At 46.9% G+C, this 26,483-nt stretch overlaps 1 protein-coding gene and 1 long non-coding RNA gene across 5 annotated transcripts in view; both read left to right on the top strand.

Moving 5' to 3' along the window:
- Positions 1 to 3,352: 3,352 nt before the first annotated feature.
- LOC140695097 (uncharacterized) lies at positions 3,353 to 11,482 on the top strand. Of its 2 annotated transcripts, XR_012070786.1 has the most exons (7): positions 3,353 to 3,512; positions 4,607 to 4,694; positions 6,425 to 6,553; positions 6,897 to 7,029; positions 7,417 to 7,470; positions 9,703 to 9,812; positions 11,208 to 11,482. It is a non-coding gene; the product is annotated as an uncharacterized lncRNA (long non-coding RNA). The 2 variants fall into 2 exon arrangements; XR_012070785.1 differs by lacking the exons at positions 3,353 to 3,512; positions 4,607 to 4,694; positions 6,425 to 6,553; positions 6,897 to 7,029; positions 7,417 to 7,470 and adding an exon at positions 7,813 to 7,941.
- A 10,006-nt stretch (positions 11,483 to 21,488) lies between these two features.
- LOC140695095 (uncharacterized) overlaps positions 21,489 to 26,483 on the top strand; it is a 31,761-nt gene continuing 26,766 nt past the window's right edge. For 2 of the 3 annotated variants that reach the window (XR_012070782.1, XR_012070783.1), the window contains exon 1: positions 22,357 to 22,542. Coding sequence is in view for 1 of the 3 variants with exons in the window: in XM_072958013.1 (XP_072814114.1) it covers positions 21,595 to 21,787; positions 22,262 to 22,542; positions 23,069 to 23,147 (553 nt within the window). In the remaining 2 variants the exon portion in view is untranslated. Of the gene's footprint in view, positions 21,788 to 22,261; positions 22,543 to 23,068; positions 23,148 to 26,483 lie in introns of those variants that run through there. The other variant, XM_072958013.1, reaches the window with a different exon arrangement.

Genomic DNA, 26,483 nt, shown 5'->3' with positions numbered 1-26,483 from the left:
AGGGGATTTTAGGTACACATGTTCATCTTTTCAACATTGTTTGTAATATTTGCAGTTTAAGATGACCATTCCTGAGAAACAGGCAGCCTCTTAGAATGAAATAGCATTTCCTCTGAACCATAATTAATTTTTATTTTGTAGACAGCAGGAAGGGTAATAACACGTCACACATTTGGGGACGTCAAAGAGAAAATGTAACTTTCTGGGAGCGCACTCCCCCGCCCCCCCTGCCCTTTTTACTGTCCCATTCTCCCTGGAAGGCTCTTTCTTATCTTCTGCTCATGGCTCCAGTAACTCTTTCTTCCTCCTTGTTCCTCAGCTGGTAAGGTTAGTTTTCTACTTTGAACAAGCAAACAAGCCAACAGAAGAGAAATTTCACAAGCAACTCCCAGCACATCCGCTCGCCTTCTGATGTCTGTGACCTCACTCTCTGTGCCCCACCGCTTATTAAAAGTGGCATCGAAAGCCAGTTCCTCCAAAAGTCCCCGAGGCCCCATCCCTCCCATCTTCTCTGGGTTGTCACTCCCAAAACCATCCTCTCTTTCACTGCCTCATCTATTTTGTTCTCCTGCTAGTTGGCACCATCAGTATATAAACGTCCATCCTCTTAAACCAACAGCACTCCTTGACCCTAATTCACCCCCACCAATTGCCACCCTGTGTCTTTGCAGCAAATCTTTAAGGAGTTGTTTAAACTCACTGTCTGCATCTTCTCTTGAGCCATCCCCTTTTACACCCATTCTGGCTTTTCGCCTGATCCCTCGCTCTATGGAAACTGCCCTGTCAAGGCCATCAGTGACCCCATGTTGCTAAATATAGTGGTCAATTTTGACTCCTCATCATGCTTGGCCCCTCGGCAGCATTTGACCCAGCTCTTCCATCCCTCCTACCCCGTGTTCCTGCTTCACTCAACCTCCAGCCCATCTCTCTGTCTGTTTCTGCTTTTGGCCTGCTGGCTGGTCCTTTGCCAATGTCTCCTGTTTTTTCCAAACATATACTGTGGGTGTTCCCCAGGGTGGGTTCCTGGGCCTCTCCTCTCTCTCTCTGCTATTCCTTTGGTGGAAGCAACCCAGCCTTGGAAATTGGCATGCCATCAATTTCTCGATTTCTCCAAAATTCCCTGATTTCCCCTTTCCATCTGAGCCTTTATCCCTGAGACTCGCATCACATTCTTTTCCTTTCATTCATCTTGCTTTCACATTCATACATATGTTCTACTATGAAATTACTTTTCCAAATTTTGAATCAGTACATATATATCATGTAAAATGCTCAAATATGTATTATTCCCACTAAGATGCTAATTCTACCTTAGAACATTTCTGCACTTCTGTATTTATGTGAATAAAGCGAATAGTATTTCTACAAGCCTCATAGTTAAACACTGTTAGTTTGGGGCTATTATGTAACATGAAATAATGGTACATCAACATAGTCGTTTTTCATTTATTTTTATGTAACACCGAGATGAGGTTTTTGCCCTGAAGACTGGTTTTATTGAAATTTTACCTACGTTACGGACAGTCAGTTTATGTGAAAGCCCTCATTTCTCCCCTTTTTGATATATGCTCCATTTGGCTATATATAACATATAACTTGGCATGAAACAAAATTCCCAAATCATTCACATAATACAATTAATATGTTTAATTATATTTTTTAAATGTTAAAAAGAAAAAGAAAACAGATTCCTCTACCTATTAGGCACTTCTGTGGCAATATGCAACACACCCCTCAACCATGACATTGAAGAACTGAGCTGATACCAGCCCCTTTCCACCTGCTCAGCCCCACCTTTTCCCATCCCCTTTCCCATCCGGAGAGGACATCCCTCCCATTGTCCAGGCCCAGATGTTGGAACCATGTCCTTTCTCTCTCTTTCTTTTACACTCACAGACAGCAAATCCAGCTTGTTAGAAAATTCTGGATATTCTGTCTTAATTAAATACCTGCTCTCTGCTCCCCGCCCTCCTAAGAGCCACCTTCAGCCTTTCCTGGATACCAATAGCCTTCTGTTTCCATCTTTGCTTTCCTGCAATCTCTCATCCACACAGAGTCAGAGGGAGCCTGTAAAAACATACATTGGGGGTGGTGGGTGTTGCTCAGTGGTAGGGCGCATGCTTAGCATGCTTGAGATCCTGGGTTCAATCACCAGCACATTCATTAAAATAAATAAATTACTTCCCCCCAAAAAACACAAACACAAAAGCATAAGTTGGACTACATCACCCCTCCCCTCAAAACTCACTAAACGGGTCACCATGTCATTAGGAGCCAAAGTCGTCACAAAGGCCTCAGGACCCGGCGTGCTCTGCCTCTCTGCCCACACTCTCCCCCTCACTCTGGGGGCCTCTGGCTCCGGCTCTTCCTTCTTCCTCCGGATCTATTCTGCTTCAAGTTCATTACTCCGTGAGATCTGCCAGGATTGCCTTATTCTCTCCTGCCTGCCTCCCACCCCACCGCCATCACCCGAGTTTGCTCATATCACTCTTTTTTAAAAATTTTTCCAAACTCTTGCTACCCCAACATGCTGCCTGTTTCCTCTGCTAAAATTCTGAGCCCCCAGTGATGGGGAGTCATGTCTATTTTGTTGACTGATAAAGCCCGAGAGCCTTGGGAACGGTCTAGTTAGGAGATTCCCGTATGTAGTAGGAGCTTATACACATTTGCTGAATGAATGTAGATGCCCTGGTCCAATCCGATGGAGCACTTCTGTGACGTGCTCAAAGAATAACTCTCCTTTCCACCTGAGAGGGGGTGACAACTTCCCTGCTGATTAAAGGCAAGAACTTTTTGCTTTATGCTGTTAACCTTAGGCGGGGAGACTGGGGGATCTTCATATATATTTTTAAATTTGGTTCACTCTGCAGTTGGTCTTTGGTCTCTGTATAATTTTGAGAAACTCTTTATAAGTGATCATTCTTTGATCAGATTGAACAGGTTCCAGGGGGAAGGACCAAGCCTGTCCCATCAGCCATCCTTTGTGTCTTGTCCTGGGACCCAGTGGATGCTCAGCATGTAAGTGAACCGACAGGAGTGAGTGAAGAGATGGGAGCATCTCATTATTGTGGCGGATCTCTGTCCAATGCCTTGAGATTTGGGGAAGGGTTTACGAGTGCAGAAGGGAGAGCTCAGGTCCTCTGTGCTTTTCCTGAGTGCCCTGGCCTTACCCATTCCCCCAGCCCCCTCTGGGCAGCCAAGCCAAGGAGCTGGGCCACCAGGGGTTGTGCTGATCAATAATCCACCTTCACCCCAATTCCGGGGGTAGGTACACATGGTTGTAGACACTGGAGTCAGGTCCTTGGAGGAATTCCTCACCGAACTATGTTTTGGACCTTTTATTTTTCTCTAGAACCTCCAGCTGAAGAAGATTGTTTTAGACACATGAAAGTTGAGGACACCTTCTGTCCCCTCGCAACCCAGGCGGGGCTGGGAGTCTGCTGTTTCTATAGCCGGTGGGCTCGTGTTGATTTGGGCATCCCTGTGCCTGAATTCCTGCAGTACACTCGGTGGTAAGGTTGGGGGTGCCTGGCAGGGAGGGAAGCGGGTTGGGAGACTGTACAGCTGGGCTGATGTTAAGCTGGGGTGAGCGGGAGCTTGCTGATGCATGGCATCTCGGGGCAGGGAACTCTCCACACTCAAGAGGGGTTCCCACTCCCGCAGGGTCCCTTTGATCAGGGTGCTGGGCTGTCAGGGGACCACAGGGGTCCCAGTGAGGATTAGGGTGCCTTCAGGCAATGGGAAGTGTGGGGTCCAGTGGCAATTGAATTAACTGTGCCCCCAAACCCAGCCCCCACCTCTTTCAGCCTGTTTCCTAATCTGCAAAACTGGAATGTTATTAAACATCTCACGGGGTCATTGATGGGCTGGGACAGACTAGACAGTCAGGAGCTGGAATTCCTCTGTCCCCTGATTGTTTGCCTTCTTTCTGACTATTTGCTCTCACAAGCTCAGTCTCTCTGTCTCTCGCTCTTTCACTTCTAAGTGTCTCTCATGCTCTGGTTTCATTTGATTTCCAACCACCGCCCCTCCCCTCCGCCAAACTCCAGATGAGTGAACTTGATTTCTATGTGTCAGTTCCAAATTCCCAGGAAAGATGCTCTGTCACCGTCTGGATCTGCTGTCCAACCCATGAGTTGTGGCCAGAGGAGCGAGTCCTTCTGGGACCAGCAGAGGGTCTCTGCCGAGCCCCCAGCCACCACTGTGGGAGCACATAGCTCTCCGTGGAGGAAGTACTGGCTGTGACCTTGTGTCACTAAGTGTGAATTTATGTCTTCTCTTGAACCACCTTCATCCTCCTAAACAAAGATGAAAATTAAACACTCCCGGGATTTGTGTCATGGAACACTCAGGGTGGGGGCTAATGGGGCTGGAATTTCTGCTGTATTTAAGGGGCTACACTGAATCCCCAACGAGAGCCTACAAAGGGAACAGCACCGGCCCCACCCGGCACTTAGGGCGCTGAGTCTGCGTGACGGTGAGCCAGGCTTCTGACCACAGCTCAGGGGTCTGGTCTGACCAATTAGCCTTTGAAACCAACCAGCTTTGGATTCCTCAATCCCACCCTGAGGTTTTACCTGAACCATCAGCTTCTGTATCTCTGAAGACAGATGCTGAGGACCCTTCACGTAAGCCGTTCGCACAGCCCTGTTCAGGCCTTTGTGCTGCACGGTCTGCCCGGCGAGCTGACCGAGGTTGGTATTTTACTGATGTTAGAAGTAGTCTGGTTTCCCGATGTACTGTTTCACTGAACAAGCAACAGAAGCCACTTCTCGCTGATAAAAGCAGAAAAGGGGCATAATGAAAAGATACTGGGAGGGTGTGTGGAGTGGCCAGGACCGGAGCCAACCCAGGAGCTGTAGGAGGTGTTAGGGAGCCCCAGGCACCAGGCTGGGAGGGGTGCTACCGGGCCCCCTGCCACCCCAGAAGGGACCCCCCTCCACCCGACCCTCCACCTCACTCACTGCAGGTTCATGTCCCGGCAGGGCCAGGTCACACTGAAGCCACCAGCACACACCTCAGTTGGGGAGCTGGCCCCGTCTGAGCTGCGGGCGTGCCTGGTGTGGGGAGAGGCCCAGTTAGAGGAAGGCAGTTCCCCTACTGTTCCGAGTTAAGGTGCAAGTCAGTGCCCATCACTCAGGAGAGCCAGGCTGGACGGACCTCATTGTGGTGACTAGGCTGTCTGAGTTCACTTATTACTTTCTACGTTTGAAGGCCCTGGAGGGAGAAAAAGTGAAGGTTCTAGTACTTATTTTGTGTTTCCTACGTACCAGGTGTGGTAAACAAGCCACTTCAGACAAGGCCCGGAGCAACCACGTAAATAGGCCATGGAGCAAGTCGTGCAGTCAGGCCTCTGTGGTCCCGAAACCCGTGTCCCCATCGGCTCCATAGTTACCAGTGGAAACTAGGGGGATTTATAGGACTGTGTGCTCCTGTGAGGGCTGGGATATGTGTGTTTAAGTCCACATCTTCAGAAACTCGGCTAGAACCACAGCCACTGATTGCACGGTGGCAGAGGAAGGGAGGATTCCAGCCTCTGGTCCAGCTCGTGTGGAGCTCAGAAGTTCTTCCTCCTGTCCTGAAAATAACACCAAATCTGAGGGAGCTGCAAACCCACTGCTCTTCTTAGATCCCAGAAGACTGAGGGGGAAAGCTGTTTCCAACCCAGAGAGGTTGCAAAGGGAACAGCGGGCAGGCTTGGAGAGTCACAGCTCCCAAGGTAGAACCTGCTTTTGTAAGAACCCCGGGGGCAGGCAGATTTAACAGGTCCCTGAGGCCAGCAGGAGGCTCAGTGTGGGGAAATCAGAGTGTGACTACTCCAGGGGGCCAGTCAGAGGGGCCCCATGCTCTTTTTCATGTATTTTACATCCAGGACCGTGTCCTGTTCTCAGAATGAAGGTCAGAGGATAACTCCTCATGCTTCCTGCCTGGAGAGGAGAAAATAACTGTATTGAAATACACCCAGAACATTCTGTTTCATTGGGGGAAGTTGTTTTTTGTTTGTTTTTTTAATGAGAAATTATTTTACCAGAGCCTAACCAACCTGGGAGAAGGGAAATCCCTTCTGTGTCACCCAAATTGGGGTGGGGGGAAAGAGACACACTTGCGGAGGTCACAGCTCAGGGCACAGGCTCAATGAGAACTAATCACAGGACTGCAGATGCCCTGCTCTGTCCCGCTCCCCCAACACCTTACCTCCATGTCAGTAGGGCCCGTGTGTAATAACAGGAATAATACTAACAGAAGTAAATGTCTCAGGAGTGTCTAGGGAAAACCCAAAGACAGCGGGGAGATGAAAACAAGGACACACAGGCTGTTTTAGCCTCTCACACCAATAGCTGTAGCAAACTACACACAGCCCAGCCCCAGTAGATAAACAGACAACCTCACAGAAGAAATTATTTATTTTGGTTCTCTTACCCAGTGCATTCCATGGTGCATCCTCACCTAGAATTGAGTGGAAGCAAGTCCATCTCAGAAGGGACATAACTGAAGAGGGATGGCTTCCCAGACTCTGAGGGGCAGAGAGAGCACCAGCCTGGTTTAGAGAAAGGTGAGGGGTGGGGTAGGGTGTGGGCTGCCTTCTTCCCCATATAAGGAACCTTCCTGAGGCCAGCACAGTAGGAGGGAGGGCCATGGGGTGGAAGCAGCCAGACTTCATCCTGAGAACTGTTGGGATGCCTCAAAGGGACCATTCAGGTGCCCAAACTGGGCCCTGATTGAGGGAGCCAGTCGGTCTGACTCAGAGCCCAGGACTGAGGTGGGCTCACAGCAGGCCGGTATTACTTGGCCGGATCCATTTCACTTCTCCGAAGCCCTGTGTAAAACATGAAGCGTGGACGGCCTGGTGAGCACAGCTCTGCCCTCAAGACCGGTTTCAACTCCTCTCTTCCCAGAGAACAGCATCTCTGAACCCGTCCTGGGTGACCTCACAGAGATCACCCTAGTGGCCCAGGCTAGTGACCGGGAACATGTACCTTCCTGCAGGCAACCCCTGACGTCCACTGATGCATCATATACTGGCAAAGAGTGAGTCACTGTGCATTGGTCTAACAGCAGAGACTCTGCCAAAGGCCCAAGAGGTGGTGTGTGGGACATGCAGGGGTGCAGGAGTGTAAGCAGCACAAAAGTGTAACTGGTGACAGGGGTGCAGGGGCTGTGGAGGGCGCAGGCATTTCAGGGGATGTGGGGGTGGAGGGATGCAGAATTGCAGAGAGTAGCAGGGGTGCAGAGGTGCAGGGAGTGTAGGGATGCAGGGAGGTGCTCAGGGACCTGGCCAGGATAAGAAGGCAAGTGCACATCCTTGCAGTCAGCCTGACCCCGGTAGGCTATTGCAATGCTTTTGGGCGGCGGCGGCGGCGGTGGCGGTTGGGAGGCTGCCCGGGCAAGCCGATCGATTTCTTCTCTTCCCTGCAGCCTGGCCTGGGGTGGGGCTTGGCCGCCGGAGATTCGCCAGATGTTGCACTCCAGGTAAGCTTGCTCCTGGGAGGTGGGGCGGTTAGGTCAGAGGGCGGTGGCAGCGGCAGAGGGGCGGAGCGGGTCTACCCCTGGTGAACGGGTGGAATAGCTGCCTTGTCCCGGCTGCTGGGCCTGGTAGCGGCCTCTTCTTCCCCAGGTCGCCGGACACTCCTGTCCCACTCAGCTAGCTGAGTGCGGAGTGGGGGCGGGGCCGTTAAGGTGCGGGACCCACGGGGGGAGGGAGGCTGCCGCGGGGGAGCCGATCAATTCGCTCCGCTCTCCCCGGAGGCGGAGCCAGGGGCGGCTTCAGCTGCCCTAGAGGCGGGACGCGGGTCTCCAGATGAACTTGCTCCTGGGAGGCGGCGGCGGAGGTGGCAGGGGCAGGGGATGTGTTCCAGGGAGTTGCTCCATTTCTTCTCTCCCCCACGGCCTGGCTTGGGGGCGACGTCTGCCGCCGGAGATTTGCCTGAGGTCCGACTCCAGGTGAGCTTGCTCCTGGGAGATGGGTGCGGTGCGGTCAGGGGGCTGGTAAGGTGGTGGCTGCAGGCATAGGGAGGCTGCCCCGGAGGAGATTGTGGATTAGCTCCATGTCTGCACCGCGTGGCCTGAAGGCGGCCTCTGCTGCTCCAGGTCCCGGGACACCCCTGTCCCACTTTGCCTGCTGGGGGCGGGAGGCAGGGTAGTCAGGGTGCAGGGGTGGCGGTGGTCGGGGGCCTGCAGCGGGGGAGCGGCCCATTTGCTCCCATCTTCCCCGCGTCTTGTCCTGGGGGCGGTCGCTGTTGCCCTGTGTTATGAGACGCGTGTATCCTAGTCGGCCTGACCCCGGGAGTTGGACTTGGTACTTTGGGGGGGGTGGCAGCAGCAGCAGGTTTTCCCATGGAACTTGTCCATTTGCTCCCACTTCCCCCCATGGTTTGCCCTGGGGGCGGTCCCTGTTGTCCCAAGTTCGTCGGACGTCCATCTCCAGGTCAGCCTGCTCCCTAGAGAAGGCCACTGTGAGGTCATGGGCAAGAGTGGTGGCTGCTGCGGGGGTAGGGGCTGCCTTGGGGAGCTGGTGGATTGGCTCCCGTCTCCCCGATGGCCTGGTGTGGGAGTGGCCTCTCCTGCCCCAGGTCACCAGACGCACCTGTCCCACTCAGCCTGCTGGGGGAGGGGCGCCCTGGGCGGTGCCTTTAAGGTGCGGGGGTGGCGATGGCGGGGGTAGAAGACCTGCAGCGCGGAGCCTGTCAATTTGCTCTCCTCTTCCCCGTGACCTATCCGCGTCCTCTGCTGCCCAAGAAGCCGGATGCCCGTCTCCAGGTCAGCTTGCTCCTGGGAGACGGGCCCGATGTGGTCGAGGGGCAGGCAGTTGCGACGGCCGGCTGCCCCGCCTAATGGGGCCACTTCTTCTCCTCTCTCCTGACCTGGCCTGGGGACGTCCTCTCTGGCGCAAGATTCGCCTGACACCCCACACCTGGTCTGATTGCTCCTGGAAGGTGGGCGCGGTGAGATCAGGAGGTGGAGAGGACAGGGGCTGCCCCTGGAGAGCTGGAGGATAAGCTCCAATCTCTCTGCAGGCCTGACGTGGGGGCGGCCTCTGCTGCCCCTCGTTCCCAGGTCACACTTCTTCGGGTCATATTTCCCCGGGGTTGCGGTAGGGTGCGGGGGCGTCGGGGTGTTGGCGGGGGTATGGAGCCTGCCGCTCGGGAGCTGGGGGTTTAGCTCCCATCTTTTCCGCAGATTGGCCTGAGGGCAGCCTCTGTTGCTCCAGGTCGCAAAGCAATTTCTCTGACAGCTTAGCCACCGGAGGTGGGCAGGATGGGCTGAGAGGGCTGAGGCAGCCGCCAAGGCAGCGACGGAGGGGGCTGTCCCTGGCCAGCTGGTCAATTTGTTCCCATCTCAACCTTTGCTGCCGCAGTTTCGCAGAACGCCCTTCTCCAGTTTATTCTTCTCCAGGGAGGTGGGCGCAGTGCATGCAGCCCGAGGTCTGGGCTCTCCCTTGGGAGGGGCAGAACTCTCTTGTTCTCCTTTGTCTTTATTCTTCAGCGAAGTGGTTACTGGACGCAATTCTTAATTCTGAGAAAGTGTAGCCTGTGTTATGGAAGAGCTGCTGGACAGTGAGGTTTCTGGGTGGATTTTCACATCAGCTGATGCCCCAGGCAGGCAGGAAAGCTATTACTCAGAGCTTCTTAGTCTGGGGTTGGGGATGGCCCCGCCATCCTCACCATGCTTTTTAAAAATGTGTTACTCCCCTCTTTTTCCTAGGTGACATTTTAGGTTATTGGGTCTCAGATTGCTGACACACTCATCCCTGTTCTCAGACATCTTTTAAACTTGGGTGAAGTGATAAGTAGGGGAAGATGATTTACTGAAAGGTAAGAATACTTAAATTCGCATTAAAGCTACATTCTGTCAAGCTTTCTAAAATGATTTTCCTCTGATTCTAAATCCACGACCTAGTGAATGTTGTACTCCTGTGTAAATTATTGATCTTCACATCACATTTGTTGAGTGGTCAACGAGATTTGTTAATTAGATTATTCCTGAAAGGAAAAGTTCAGGCTTTTCAGAATTCCTTGTCTGATGTCACCCAGGCAGTCACAGTAGAAGACAGAGCTGATATAAAAATCCCTCAGCTGCCTGAACTGCAAAGCTTCTGGGATTACTGATCCCTGAAATGCAGGTGACTCTTGATGATAATCTGGGGGATGGTTTAAATGATCAGATTCTTCCAGTCCTATAAATGGGTTCCGTGGCCCCAGCCCCGGGAGAACTGGACATAAGGGCCATATCGTGTGTGGTGGGATGGGAAGGCAAGGTGTAAGAGCTGGAAACACTGAGATTCCACACTCGCTAAACACAGACTCCAGAGCCTAATTGTTGTCAGGTTCTGTTCTGGATTTGAGAGTGTGTTCATACATGATTCTTGCCCTTCTGGAGTCACTGCCTGGGTGGAAGTAACCTTTACATAGATCTGTGGAGGATGACATTTAAGTAGATGGGCTGTTATGGTTCTCAATGTGCCCAGGCTTGCTCTTCCAGGCACTCGTGGGACTAACGCGAGTCATGTTATTCACTCATTCACTGATTTATTACCCTTGAATTGATCACTCGTCCCACAGTAAGTGAAACAAGGTAACAGGAAGCTGAGTTTTGTCCCCTCTCCTATCACTGATTGTTTTTCAGTCGGGCGCCCTGCGTATGCATTGTGAAACGGTGGTATTTCGTGCCCAATGGGGCAGCACTGTCAGTTCTGAGAATCAGGGGAGACACATGGGTAGGACAGCACCCTGACACACATGGCACCCCCCATCCCGTGAGACAGAATTGTCGATGCTCAGGTGACCCGATGTAGACTGCGGTGCTAAACCTGAGCATGTTTAGTTATCCTGGTGGCTATGAAAATACAGACTACCAGTCGCTACCTCTGGAGACTCTGAGGGTGTGCACCCCAGGATTCTGCATTTTAAGAAGCACTTTAACGAATCCTGATGAAGAGATCTGAGTGTCCCACGGAGAAACACTGGTGTGCGAGGCACCAATATTGAGGATTCTCAGGGAACGATGTCTTTTTAGGATGGTCCATGAGCCCTCACTTTAGACTTTTGCCTTGGGTTTAATTGTATGTGTTCAGAAGTGATGTCTTTCAATTCCAGTGCATGTCAGCATGCTCTGTGCAGGGATTTACTCTCAGTAGATGGCAAAAACTATGATTCTTCAGGTCACCGCGCTACACTGTGAACGATATTTTATTTTGGTTTTCTTTGTAGCAATGCAGAGTCTCCCGAGAAGAGATTTAGACTCAACAGCTTTGTGTCAGACTTTGGAAGACCGCTGCTGCCCAAGGTGTTCTCTGGCAGTGCAATGACGAATCTAGGTCCCTCTTTCACTGCTACATCAATGAAGTGGACCACTTGGACAAGGCCAAAGCTGGTATCCCTACCATAGCCCTTTACAGTGTTATTCGGCTCCAGGAAGCCATCAGATGCAGCAGGTGGCCAGAGGAGGAGCCGAACAGACTCATGAAATGTGACATCCCCAACTTTATCAACACGGACCAGAACTCTGCCTTTGTGGAAGATGATTTCCTGATTTTGTAACTACCGATTGTTCTAGAAAATAAGCCAGTTGCCCAGAACTCACACAAAGACTTGAATTGAGAAACGTGCTTTCTCAGGTATCTTTCTGAAGATGTGAAGTCTGTCTTTGTATGGAAGGACGTCCCCTTTCACAAAACTGAATGTGTTTGTGTCTGAGAGAGGGAAATGGAGACAGAAAGACGAAGAAGCAGAAGAGAGCCCCCTCAGAAGAGATCTAGTTAAGGTGAGTTTTTGTGCCTTTAAAAAACATTTGGGGTTTTAGGGGGAACAAAGTATTTACACTGTCTTATTCTCCTCATTGGAAACCTTGGCCCCGTCGTCAGAGTCAGCGGCCTTGAACGGGGGTTGCACGCTGCGTTTCATCTGGCACAGCCACTTCCACGCTCTGCCTTTAGCACGTTGCTTTGCCTGTCAGGGTTGCCACCCTTTTAACTGTAAGGTGAGGAGTCTGGAGTAGATGATCCACCCCAGCTCTGCTGTTTTGCAAATTTCTGATTTCGTATTCGGATGAGTCTGGGATACACCCAGAGCAGTATAAACCAGGCCCTACCTCCTGCCTATTGCTGGGGCATCCCTCAGGTCTGTGCCTTCTACTCAACCCTTTACTGAGCCCAGCTTTTGTCAGGAGCCCAAGTGCCTACCGGGATGGCAGGGGACTTGTCTTTCGTGGTCACGGTGGCCAAGAATTCTATTGGTGTGCTGAAACAACTCTTCTGAGATCCTCCACCCACCCCTGCTCAAACCTAATGACAGCACTACGGTTCCTTTCCTAGGAGGAGGATCAATCCATGGTGCATTTGATGACAATCCTGTCCCCAGGGATGCACGGAAGTTTATCAGCTGATTGAGGGGAGGTGCCTCTGTGTCCCTGTATCTCTGTCTGCTCACAGTTCGCTGCCACCGGCTACTGAACAAGAAAAGTGCTATTCACCATGTTGTGTGTTTTCCAAATGTGTAGGTGATGGTCTTGTGGCTCGTGCGTGGGCTTTGATTTGGGATGGTGAAGGGCTTATAAATACCTCATCAACATGTATTCGAGGTGGCCTGGTGCCACACAGATTTGATTCATGAAGGCATCAAGCCTGCACACTGGTTTGGAAACAACTTGGTTTTGATCATTCACACTGCATGCATGACTCGCTGCTAATCTCTGGGTGGTTTTTTCATTTCAGATTTATTCACCCCATGTCTTGCTTAAGCTGAAAAATACATTTATTTCACCAGAATATTCTCTGATTCTTTGTTTACACACATCCAGTTTTTTTAATTCCTTTAAAAATGATTCTGTGTTTATAATGCCTCCTAATTTCTATCATCTCTATGTTGCCAGTGGCCTGAGACATGCACCAGATTTGATGCCGGAACAGTTCCACCAAAAGAAATCCCTTTGCCGTAATATCTTTTGAGGAAAATATTATTCTTTAAGGCTCTAACAGTAAATCGTAGAAGAAAGCATGGAACATTTCTTGTAGTTAATACATGTTCATGCGAAAAGAAATGATATTTTCATTAAACAATGTTGATTTTAATAACTTTTACAAATGTGAACATTATTATTCATAATTTAAGTAACCAGATAAAACCAGTTATTTATTATGAAGATTGAAAACTATTTACATGGTCTCTTAATTAGAAGTAGCTTTATTAGAAGACTGAAGGGTATTTAAAAGATGGAAAAATACCCATGATGACACCATCATTTTTATTAACTAAATATCAAGAACTGTGCAGGGATAAGATTTAACCCTCTGCAAACTGCCAAGTTAGCATGAGGTAGTTTGTGGATGCTGCCAGAGGACAGGACACTCCCCCAGGATCAGAGACAAAGGACTCCCTGCCAGCACAGCAGGCAGCCTGTGGTTCAAGTTCATATTGGTTCCTGAGTTCCTTTCCTATTGCTGTTGTAACAAAGGACCACAGACTCAGTGGCTTAAAGCAATACACATTCATCTTCTCACTGTTCTAGGGTGCAGTAGTGCAAAGTCAATGTCAGTGGGCTAAAACCAACGAGTGGCCAAGGCTAAGTTCCACACCTAGGCTCTTGGGAGGGATTCGTCATCCTACCTTTCCCAGCTTGCAGAGGTGCTCACACTCCTTGGCCCAGGGCCCTGTGTCACTGTGACCTCTGCTGCCACTTTACATCTCTGTCTCTGACTATATAGATATAGAGGAAGAGTCTTCTACATCTGGTATGGACACTTTTTCCTACATGGACATTGTATCCTTATTTATGTGCAGATGAAAACCCCTTCCCTCCAGGGTGCGGTGGCATCAGCTCACAAGATGACCACTCTGGGCTTTAAGTGTCCTCTTTGTATTGTCATCAGGGAACTTCTCTCTCCATAGTTAGCTCTGTGTTACTTTGTTGTTATATTTTACCCAGAATTACTGAAAGTTTTACTTAAAAGGGATCCTAATTAGCTCTGTTTACCTGTTTCCAGAGCTGAAAGCTTCAGTTCTAGAGTATCAGTTTGATTTTTCCTAAAAATACATTCCAGTATATTTCTCTGGTGAAAGTCTCTACCCTGTTATCTATTCTCCCATCATTTCCTTATTTTCTTGAATATATTAAAAGTATTTTATAGCCTTTATTGGTAACTCTGACGCCTACATCACCTGGGGTTTGCATCCTTTGTCTAATGCTCCTTATTCTCATGTTATCTGTCATATAGTCTGGACATGTTGCATGTCTAGAAATTCTTTATTACATGGCAGACATTGCAAATGAAAAATCCATGTTATCTTCTGTGAGAGCTTTTCTACCTTCCCGTTAGGCAGACAGTGTGAGGGACTGATCATGTCACTCCAATCAGGCGCTGAGGTGGATCAGGACTAAAGTGCCTTTTTTCTTAAAACAGCTTTGAGGTATACTTGGCAAAATAATTTTCACACGTTTAAAGTGTACAGCTTAATATGTTTTGACGTAAGAATATCCCCAAGGAACCATGACCACACTCAAGACAGTGAACATACCCATCACCCACAAAGCTTCTCTCCTGACTTTTGTTGTCCCTCCCTCCCTCCCCGTCTCTTCCCCTGGGAACCATTGATCTGCTTTCTATCACAACATATTGGTTTGCATTTTCAAGATCCTTATATGAATGGATGCATGCAGTATCTACTCTATGTTGTCTGACTTCTTTCATTCAGTGTAATTATTTTGAGAATCATCTGTGTTGCTGTATTAATAGCTTATTTGTCTTATAGTAGAGTATTGTTTAGTGCTGAGTTTTTACTGAAGAGTTTATTGTGAGCAGTGTTTGTATAGACCATCATTTCTTTCTGCATTTACTTCTTGATGGATGCATGGGTTATTTACAACTTGAGCTATTATAAATAAAATAGCAGTGAATATTTGGTTATAAGTCTTTGTATGGACATATGCTTTTCCTTTCTAAAGCACCAGATGAGGAATATCTGGATTATATGGTACATAGGTGTTTACCTTTTTAAAAGAATCTGTTAAAGACTTTTCCAAAATGGTTGTACTATTGCAAATTCCTCGTGGTGTGTATCAGTTCTGGTTGCTCTACTTCCTTGCCAGCACCTTGTAAGGTCAGTCTTTCTAACTGTATTCATTCTAGTATGTATGTGAACTAGTATCTCACTGTGGTTTTTAAAAGTATTTCTCTAATCACTAATGACACCTTTAATCAGCATCTTTTCATATGCTTATTATCCATCTGGATATCTTTACTGAAGTGTGTTTTCTGGCCTCATTCATTCAGGTGTTTGAATTATTATTGAATTTTGAGACCTCTTTATTCTGGATCAGATACAAAGAGAGACCATTATCAGATATATGATCTGCAAATAGCTTCTGTCTATGGCTTGTCTTTTCATTTGCTTAGCAGTGTTTAGAAGAGCATTGAAGAGTCTTCATGTTCATAAAGTTCACTCTATCAGTTTCTTTTTAAAATAGATGATACTTTTGGTGTCATAGCAAAGAAAAATTTGCCAAACCCAAGGCCATAAAGCTTAAGCCTATGCTTGTTCTCCTAGCTGTTTTATAGTTTTAGATTTCCTATTAAGATCTATGATCCATTTTGAGGTAAATTTTGTATATTTTGTGAGGTGTGAATCAAAGTTCATTTTTTTTTTTCGCGTATCACTATCTAATTGTTCCAGCACTACATGCTGAAAAGATCCTTTCTCCACAGCATCCTTTTTGAGAATCAATTGTCTGTATAAGTCTTGGTTTAGTTCTGAACATTCTATTGTGTTCCATTATTCTATTTTCCTGTTTTACACCAACACCATAATTTCTGATTACTGTAGCTTTATAAAAAAAAAGTTTGAAAATCAGATAGTGCAAGTCTTCCAACATTGTTTTTCTTGTTCAAAGTTGTTTTGGATTTTTGGGATCCTTTGAATTTTTATATGAATTATAGAATAAGTTTTTAAATTCCTTACATCCTGTTCTGCCAAAATTCCACCCATGTCTTTGGCCGTCTCCAGAGCCACATTTTCTGAAGAAGTCTCTCTAGATCCCAGGTGAAAGGAATTTCTCTTTCGTCTGTGCTCAAATCACATTTGATATTATTTGATTCCATTTAATCATATTTGCCTGTATGTACTTGTCTGATCTTTCCAGCCATTTAGTAAATCTCAAAAGATTAGGAATCTTGACTTGGTTCCCTCTGTGTGCTGAGAAACTAGTTCTATGCTTTGCAGGAGTGAGCCCTGCAGTAAGAGGTATCTGCAGCACACATCTAGCTCATTGCTTGAATATTGTCAAGGAATTCTGCAGATTTAGAATTGTTTATTGATTGTTGTCTCCAAGACGGCTCAGTCTTTTTTATTTCTATTGCTACTGCTGCAGTTTCAAAGAACAATGGGCTAGTTATTTTGCAAATATCAAATCATACTCTAATTGTGTTGTCACGCAAATTATGTGCTGCTGTGTCTTAACAACCTGCTTAGTGTTCACAGGCTCCTTCACTCATGGAAAATTTGGGAGAATGTCATATCCTTAGAGATAGCAATGCTGTCTTTGGCGACCTGAGCAGCAGTATCTGAATTCACTCCTGCTATTTTTCCAGTGTCCCCTCTAGACCTCCTCCAGCCCTCCATGGGGGGCCCTGCAGTTCTGCCCTAGAAAAGCCTGTTGCTTCTCAGGAAGACTTCCCTATGAAACATAATCATGTCCTTCTTGTGGGGACACTCAGTCCAGAGACCTGAAAGCAGGGGAAAATGTTCAGCCTGCTTTTGGTAGAACCTAAATTCTTCCATACTTGTTAGAAGCAATTTCAATGAGGAAACTGTTTTGGCATCTAACAAATCAGCATAAATGACTGATGAGGAAGATCAGCTTCCCCATCCCACTCAGTCGTCATGTTGATGTGACACACACATTGGCAAACATTTTCCCCTGTGAGCAACGTAAAGTTCAAGACGTTATGAATGGCTTTTTATTTTTATTTCTTAGTCTTTCCACATTCACTGTGTCTCGTGAGATTATATGAATCCTGCTTATTTTCAGCCCAGCACTAAACTTTTTAAAAGGATCACGTGTTTAAAAGGCTAGTGGACAATTTTTTAGAAGACAGAAATCCTTAGATTTTGGTCCCAGAGTTGAATCTTGGTTAGTGGTGAATGAAAATTCCCGTTAAAATTTTAAATTCAGTGATATAAAGTCTTAAAAATAGTTAAATATTAGTCAATTTCATTAAACACTATAAGAGTTATTTACCTTTAAGCCTGTTTCTGGGGCAATTTTGCAATGATTCCCTCCCTTTATCGATTCCCTCTTTATCAGAATCCTTGAGAGGCCCCTGTCATCATTGTCAGTATCATCATTATCATCATGGAACTGATTCTTCTGGAAGATTCTAGGAAAATAAAGAGATGGACGAGATTATGTGTAGGTCAGTGTGTGCATGTACAATAAGAACAGCTGTCAGGCATTAGATGCAAGATACCCATTTCATTTAGGGGAGAATGTGGTCATGAAATCCTGATGTGGTGAATGAAGGAAGCGGTGGGAACAGGATAGTCAATGGAAAGGAGGAGGAAGTGAGTGAGTTGGAGAGCATAGATCCTTGGTTAGTTGATCAGCACATTGGTAAGAATGAGGGGAGTGTGATGGCAGAATCATGTCCCTCCCCGGCCACAGGGTAGCCACCTGTGACATGTTACTGTACATGGCAAAAGGGATGACAGATATTTTAGGATTAAAAATCTTAGAGGATTTCTGTCTCCTAAATTGTCTATTAGTTAGCCTTTAAACCCATGATACATTATTATAGATTAGTGCAGGGGCACAAATAAAAAGGATTCATATAATCTCACCAGACAAACTGAATGTAGAAAGGATAAGGAAGAAAAACAAAAAGTCACTTATAAGTGCCTTGAACCATAAATTGCTCATGAGGAAATGTTACACAAGGTGAATGTCACAGCCACATACATACTGCCTGAGTGGGATGGGACAAGGGGATCCTGAGATGAGACAATAGGGTGAGTAGTCTGGATTGTCCAGGTGGGCTGAATGTAATCACAGGGGTCCTTAAAATGGAGGATATTTCCCAGCTGAGTTTAAAATCAGAGGGAGGTGTAGCGATGGAGCAATGTTCAGAAAGGCTGCTGACCATGAAAATGGAGGAAGTTGAGGGGCACAAGCTAAGGAAGGTGGGTGACCTCTGTAAACTGGAAAAAAAAAAGGAAACATTCTCTTCTAGACCCTCTAGAAGGAAGGAACCCTGCTGGTATCTTGAATTTATCCCAATGAGAACTGTGTTGGATCTCTGACATCCACAGCCATAAGCTGATAAGTCTGTGCTGGTTTAAGCTATTAAGCTTATGGGAATTTGTTACAGTGGTAATAGGAAAATAACATAGTGAGCGGTAGTGTAAGGGATTAAAGGTCTAGGATGGGGTGTGGAGAGAATTCTGACATTTACACCTAAAAAACTACCAGGTGAAGTGGGAAGGTGTTTTAAGGAAGACCTACCTGGCAGGGCTGTCAAGCAGACTGGAGTGAGCGAATCCTTGGAGTTAGAGGAATCAATTAAACCTCTACAAGGAAAATAAGAAATAAAATGTAGCAGGGCTTCAGTGTTAGTAGATGTAGGAATGGAAATGGGCAGAGAGATATAAACATTATTTTGAAATTAGCTACAGGTTTGATGACTGCATGTTTGGGAGAGTTAGCCGATGTGTGGACTGAATGCATCCCCTCAAAATCCATATGTCGAAACCTCATCTCCCAGGTTGATGATATAAGGATGCGGGGCCTTTGGGAGGTGATTAGTAGGATAAAATGAGGTCATGAGAGTATTGCCCTCATGAATGGTATTAGTGTTCTTATACAGGGCCCCAAATTGCTTGCTTCTCACTCCTCTCTGGGCCATGAAGATAGTGGGAAGACAGCCATCTTCGAGCTGGCAATCCTCTCCCAGATACATTGACCTTGAAAGCCTCAGCCTCCAAACCATAAGGAATATGCTGGTTGTTTAAGCCACCCGACACACGGTAATTTGTTACAGAATCCCAGACTGACGAAGACAGTGGAGAATGCCACTGCGTTTGGCACTGATTGCCTGGAGAATGCTGAAACCCAGGGAAGTGGGCAGCACAGACGTTTACTCACTTAATCCTGCCAACACTGTAGGGGATAGAGTCTACATTTTCCTCGCTATTTAAAAGGTAAGGAAAAAGAGGCACAAATAATAACAATGACAATGACAACAACAACAACAACAGCAACAATAATTTGTCCAAGATTCACACAGAACTCCCTGGAGGGAGAGTGAGAATTAATACTTATGCAGGCTGGCCCCAGAGCCCCTGCTCATAACTACTAAGTCAGATCACCTTGCTTATTTAGATCAGTTTTTTTTCAACTGTGATATGAGTGTACTGTGTCCAGTAACTTATAATTTCAAAATACCTCACTGTAAGGGAAACATTAGTCGCAGGCATTACAACCCACAGAAAGCTAGACATACAAAAATAACTTGTTAGGGCAAGATAACCAATAATGTTTTTAAATATTATACCTGCTGACCCTTTGCAATAAAGTGTTTATTTATAATTCTGTCTGGCTACAGAATAACATCATAATCCTGCATGTGGCTGGTGGCTCCCGTGTTGGACAGCACGGGTCTAGAGAATTTAAATGACTTGCCCAGCCTTGCCCAGGAAGCTCGTGGTGGGATCAGAGCTATAGTCTGGGACTGTTCCTTCCTATCCAACAATTCCCTCATGGAAGTTTAGAAGCTTCTCCTTTGGTGCCCAGCTGTCTATCCGTACTTATGACATCTTGTCAGGTGCCCCGGCCTGCTACTGAACATCAGCCAGAACCCACTTCTGCACTTTTTTGGCCAGGTAATACCTTCTAGCAACTTCCATTGCCTTCTTGGCATCAGTTTTTACATGGAAGGGTAGTGGCTAGAGAAGGAAATGTGTCCACATGACAGGTTTTTCATAAATATAGTAGGAGTGGTCAAGAGAAGAAAACCTCAGGAATACGAGTGGAAGCAGGTCATTTAATATACCAAATGCGTACTTTCAATGTATGTTTGTGTTTCCGAGTCCACGCTTGTTCTACTCGTGCATTATAGGCCAACACATCAGGAGACAAGGATTTGGGGCAAGAAATAGCGGCTTTAATTTGTAAAGCCAGCGGAGAAGATGGTAGACCAATGTCCTGGAGAACCATCATCCCAAGTCAGAATTCAGGCTCTTCTTATATTAAAAAGGGGAAGCGGGAATGCTTGGTTGTTGCAAACTTGGTGCATGAATTCTTTGTTGTTAGAATCCTTTGTTCTTGCAGCTCTTCACCTGGGTCAGATCCGTGTAAACCTCCAACAAGCAAATGTTATTTTCTATTCTGTATCTTGTTATCTTTATACGAATGGAAAAGTGTTAATATCCTTCAAAGTCAGAGCCTTGAGAATAGGGTCTCCTGTATATTTCAGGATCTAGGCAACATTGTTTCACAAAAGGTGCAGAAACAGCAAGACTAAGCCTAGGAAACAGGGCACACGTTTAAAGTCAAAGGAACAGATCTAATATGGAGTCAGATTTGTTCTTTCCTATTTCAGTAGTGCCATGGAGAAGGCACTGTGGGCAGCTTTCTGTAGGGTCCTGGAGGCTTTCTCTCTCAGCCTCTGTGCGCCTCTATTGAAAACCCGTCATCGCTATCTGGCCTGCTGGAAAACCAGTCCGCCTGTTTTGCCCTGAAGTTGTGTTCTGTTTATAACTCATCTCTACTCCTTGGAAAACAACTCAATAAAAACTCAGTTGGTTTCCCACCAGCCCTGAGCAGGGGTGAGGGATAGCATGTTATTATTTTATTAAAAAAATATATAAAAGAGTTTTAAAACAGCACTGGGCACATAGGAGAGAGACAATCAATGCTTCCTGGCTTAAATCGAAAATGATGACTCAGTGAGTCTATGGCTGCTGTATTTGCTGAGCTAGTTACTCCTTTGCTCCATTACACATTTATTTTAACTGAAAAAGAAATATATGCATATGGTTAAAAAAATTCAAACAGAGCAAAAAATACTCAAGTGAAAGAAGTTTTCCCTCATCCTCTGTTCTTACACGCCTCCCTGGAGATGCCAATGTTTACAATCCTTTGTGTGCTTTTCCAGATATGCTATGCAAGTTCCCACCAATGTATGTAAATTCCTTTAAAGTTTTACTTATTTTTAACTTAAAGGGATTTAAATCCTCAAGTGGCTTCTGCCACAGTAATAGAAAAGAAGAAATCTGACTCCATATTAGATCTGTCCCTTTGACTTTAACCCTGTGCTCTGTCTCCTAGGCTTCTTCTTGCTTGTAAAACAATGTTGCCTAGAGCCTAAAATATACAGGAGAGCCTATTCTGAAGGCTCTGACCTTTAAGGGTATTTAACACTTTTCCAATCATATAAAGATAACACGTTGGCGAATAGAAAATAACGTTTGTTTGGTTGGAGGTTTACAGGGATCTGACCCAGGGAGATAGCTGCAAGAACAAAGGATTCTAACAAGAAGGAATTCCTACACCAAGAAGTTTGCAAAAACCAAGCACATAGGAAAGCAGCCTGAATTCTGACTTGGGGAGATGGTTTTCCAGGACATTAGTTTGCCATCTAGGTCTACAGAAACTTGCTATTCCATGCCCCAACACTTGGTCTCCCAACTTACTGGCCTGTCCTGCACTGAGGAGAATGAATTTGGACTCAATAACACTTCTACCTACCTAGCAAGTTGGACACTGGGACTGAGGGCAGCTCTCCCACACACAGGGGCCTACGGTGAGCCCTTGATTATTCCCCGAGGTTGGGGTGTGGTTTACCCAGGAGGGATGGGGACTCTACACCAACACTCAGGCAGTCTGCTCCTTCTGGGGCTCTGACATTTTACCTCCCGCTCCCTGCCAGCCCAACATTTGGGACAGTGGAGCTAAGGCAGAGATCGTGCCTGCCTGTTTCCCAGCGTGTAAAAGGGGAATATGTACTCTTCCCAAGGTAGTTCTGAGAAACAACACCTGCGGGTGCTTGGTTCCCTGAGCAACAGTAAACCTAGCTCCTTGTGGGGGCAACGGGTATGATACCCGTAGGGTTTCTGCAGAGACCTTAGCTGGAGGGCTGGGCCAGGGACGTAAAATATGAGCTGTGGGCAATGACGGGTAAGAGAAGGGTGTATAGGCAGGACTGCTGCCTCCTTCGGGGTGCCACAAGAGGTAAAACGCTTTCTCCCCATCTCTGTTACTCCCCTCCCAATTCCAGATAACTGCCTTCCCTCTGCTCCTCCTGTCCATGTGTCTCCCTCCACTTTTCCCCGCCTCCCCTCCTCCTCCCCTATTCTCCCTCCCTCGGTTCCCCTTCTCTCTCAGGACCCAGAGCGGATCGCTGGCCCTCCTGCGCATGCGCAGTTGCTGCCAGCTGGACCGCGGGTTGGAAGCTCCAGCTCCGAGCCGGGGATCGGCCCCAATGGCTTCTCAGCTCTGTCGCCCTGTAGGCCTTTGGCTACTGCCTGGGGCCGGGGCCTCTGGCTGTGGAAGTGCAAGGTGAGGGGATATCGGGAAAGGGGTGAGGCGGCTGCGGGAGGGCGGTCGGCGTGTCACAGCCCCCCAGGGCGCCAGTCAGCGTGTGTTCAGCTGGATTGCTCGGGCCAGACCCCTCTGCCCGCGCCACCTGCCCCGGCGCCCCGGCCACAGCTGTCCAGGGCCAGGTGTGCCCCTGCCGCCTCTTGGCCCAGCCGGGCTCCCCTCAGTCCGCGGCTGGCGTCCGCTTCCCCTCTCCCGCCCGCGAGTCCTCCCCTCCCGGGCTTCCTCTCCTAGGCCGCTGACCCGTCCCCACCACTGGGCGGGCTGTGTCCCGGGCGGGCGGGGTCTGCACACCCGGACGGGGCGGGCGGCTTGGGCTGGGGCTGGGGCTGGCCTCCGAGCGGGGCTGCAGCCCGCGTCCCCCACCCCGCTCTCCCTGCCCCGCGACCCCGGGGCTGCCTTCCTCTCCCTTTCCCGATCCCTGAGGTCCAGATTAGCGGCGTGGGCGCTGCTCCCCAGGCTGAGAGCCCGCGGCTGTAACTCCCAGCTTCTCCTGGTGGAGTCGGGAAAAGGGAGCGGCAGTGCTGAGGGAGCTTCTGTCTCCTTGATCAGGATTTCTGCCCCAGGTAAGTACCTTGAACACTTTCAGGTGTTATGATGGCGGTGCTTGTTGATGTCACATGTTTTTATACTGAGAGGGATTACAGTGGTGAAAGCAGGGCTTGGTTCAGTTAAAAATGAGCTGAAGGCATGAGGCTGTCTCATCCTCCATCATTCACTCTCCCAGGGTGAAACGTGAGACCGTCGATCTTAAAAAGATACTTATAGTCCGTAACTAGTCCAGCCCAGCTACTGTGTGTTAACAGGAACAGCACAACCCTAGGCGTTGGAGACCCAGGGACATTGCACTCCTAAAGAGCTCCTGGCAAAATCTGGTTTGTTTTGGTTTTTTTTGTTTGTTTGTTTTACTTAAATTGTGGGACAGACTAGTAGTAGAGAGGGAAAAATAATTGGCAAGAAGGATTTTTTCATATAACAGCTTTATTGTGATATTGTTCACACACCATGAAGTCCACCCACTTGAATGTTACAATTCAGCAGCTTTTAGCATATTCACATTTGTGCAACCATTATTATTCCAGAACGTTTTCATCACATCAGAAAGACCAGTTGAAATGCATGACCTATCCACCCCTTCCCAGTGGTGGTTCTAAAGAAGTTTCTTGGCTGTTCCTGACCATAAATTAACTTGTTACATTCCATGAAATATCTGGGAGGAATTCTAATCAGAATTGCAATGAATCTGTCTATCAAAGCAGGAAGAATTAATGTCTTTATGGCATAAACTTCTTCTACACATGAATATATCTGGGACCCTATCTTTTCATCTGTCCAGAGCCAGGCCTATGGGAAATCCTCATTAATTCTTGGGTTTGTGAATGATGAGATTCAATACATCATTAGATGCAACTGTAGCCTTTCACTGAAGAGAAAAGTAACCTCGTAGAAGCCAAGTGATTCTCTGATGGTTAGAATGAGTGACCGCCAGTGCTGGAGTATTCGAGTGGACTTGGTGCTTGCAGAGTTCTCCACCACCTACAGCTAAGGGGATTACCGTGTTCTTTTACTTTTTTTTTTTATGGCGTTGCTTTTATTTTTACTTATTATATAAAATTATTTTTTATTGAAGTGTTGTAAATTTACCAGGTTAGCTTCAGATGTACAGCAGAGATTCAGTTATAAGCTTAAGCATATGTATATAAATGTTTTTCAGATTGTTTTTAGTACAACTCATTACAAGAAATTGAAAATAGTACCCTGTGCTATATAGTAGGTCCTTGTCATTTATTTTATATTTATTAATGTGTATCTGTTAATCCTCCCTTTCCTGCCTGCTAACATCAGTTTGCTTTCTATGTCCATGAGTCTATTTTTGGCAGCACCGTTTTTGCTAGCAATATATGCTGGTTGGCTCTTTTCTGTTTCAGTAGTTCCATCTTATGTGTGGGCGTTTTTCTTCTGGTGGGCCTGTGTGTGGTTTGCACACGTGATAATAGAGATCTGTATTTGGGAGAACTCCAGGCCTCGTGTAGTCCCTCGTATGGAGCGCCCACTGAACTGATGCTTGAAATTGGAAAAAAACAGTAAATGTTGGAATTTCCACTATGGTTGAGACTTCCAGGTTTCTATAACCTCTTTAGCCCACCTAAATTTTGGCTGCACCCAATACTGGATAATCTGGTGGAACTTCATGGTATGGTGGTGTGGAGACAGGGCCTTGTATGCTTCTTCTCTTTCCTTTTTCTAACAATCATTTTCCTGGGCCTTCCAGGTACTCCCCCAGAAGGGCCCAGGGCTGGCTTGGTGTTGCACTGAGGCAATATTTGTTAATAAGTCCCTTTCCTCATCTCTTCTGAGCCTCCATTTCCTTCTCTGCACAATGAGGGCTTAGACTAGATAAGTGCTTTTCAGTTTCTTTTAAAGCCATGTTTCCTTTGAGAAACAGAAAATTCAAATCTCTCCTCCCATCACAACCCTTTAGATTTTGACACGTCCTCCAAGGAGTCACATAGCTCTTTGTGGTAAATTGACGTGATTGTGATTCCACGTGGCACAGAAAAGACTCTTCAGAGATTTATTGCAGGGAGAGGGCAGGAAAGGGGCAGTATGTCACACTTTCTTGTGTGAGCACTGGAGCAAAGGCTTGGGTTTAAATACAGTGTCTGATGTGGCATCTCTCTAATCTTGCACAATGTGATAAACCTCTATCCCTAGTTTCTTAATGTGTCAAGTTGGGGTGGTAATGTTTTAAGGCTTTTGTGAAACATTATACACATAAGCCATTTGTGTCTCGGTAGATACAAGACCTGCTAGAGAGTCGGAATTTCTTTAAAAATACATATATATTGTCCACATCACTCTGTCTGTGTGTATTTTGAAGTTCCTGGAGGGTGAGGGTTGAGTGTAATGTCCATCGTGGGACAGGTGTCCCATGGGTCTGTGTGCCTCAGATTGCCCCCTCCTCCCCAGTCCTCTTCCTCTCAGTCCAGGATGAAGTTCCCTAGTAGATTTACACACAGGTCTTGTGGAAATGGCTTTTCATTTTATTGTTTCACCAAGGAGGGTTGCCATCATGATCTCTGTGGTCAGGTTTTGGTGACCTGAAGGCTATGCAATTGGGGATTTCTATTTTATAAAAAGAAAAATAATTACAAATACAAAATTAGACCTAGGTTGGTGGCAGGGGCTTTTGAAAGTGGGGACCATTAGCTTTTTTAGCTTCAGGTGCAGTGGCCTCTGGCCACGAGGACACATCCTCATGCTCTGAATTTGGAGGGACCAGTGGGTTCAGTGGGAATATTTACTGAGTGCATCTCATGGGCTGCGCATTCTCTTATTTGTACTGTGTGTTCCTTATTTGAGACGGTGAGCTGATTTAAACTCAATAGCCTCTTTAAAATAATAGACTTTTTATTTTTAGATGTAATGTAGATTCCCATGTAGTTGTAAGAGATAATATGGAGAGGGCCTATGGACTCTTTGCCCAATTTTCTTTAATAGTTCCATCTTGCAAAGTTGGGGTACTATTCATTCGTGACTCACTAACCCTTTTAGGTTTGTGTTATTGCCCTCATTTCTATTTATGAATAAACTGGTGTTGAGAGAAGCACACGGGTCTGCCCAGGTCACCCACGTGGTTAGTGAAGATTTGGGTGGAACGTGGGCTTGGCATTTCCAAGCAGTACCATTATGATGGTCTGTGGCAGGGAGCAGCATTCACTTTGCTTGTTTATTCATTCATTCAACAAACATTTATTGAATAAACTCTGTGGGTCAGATGCTTTCATAGGGTTATCTGATTCTTCAGCAGTATGGAGAATCAGGTAATGTTTTCTTTTTCTTTTTTTTTTTAATATGAGAAAAATATCTCTGAGAGGTTATAATCTCCCCAAAGGAAAAAT

This window comes from Vicugna pacos, unplaced genomic scaffold (assembly GCF_048564905.1).
Source record: "Vicugna pacos unplaced genomic scaffold, VicPac4 scaffold_137, whole genome shotgun sequence".
In the NCBI taxonomy this organism is placed as follows: domain Eukaryota; kingdom Metazoa; phylum Chordata; class Mammalia; order Artiodactyla; family Camelidae; genus Vicugna; species Vicugna pacos.
Note: the sequence above shows the minus strand (reverse complement) of the source record. Positions and strands in the feature narration are given on the sequence as shown.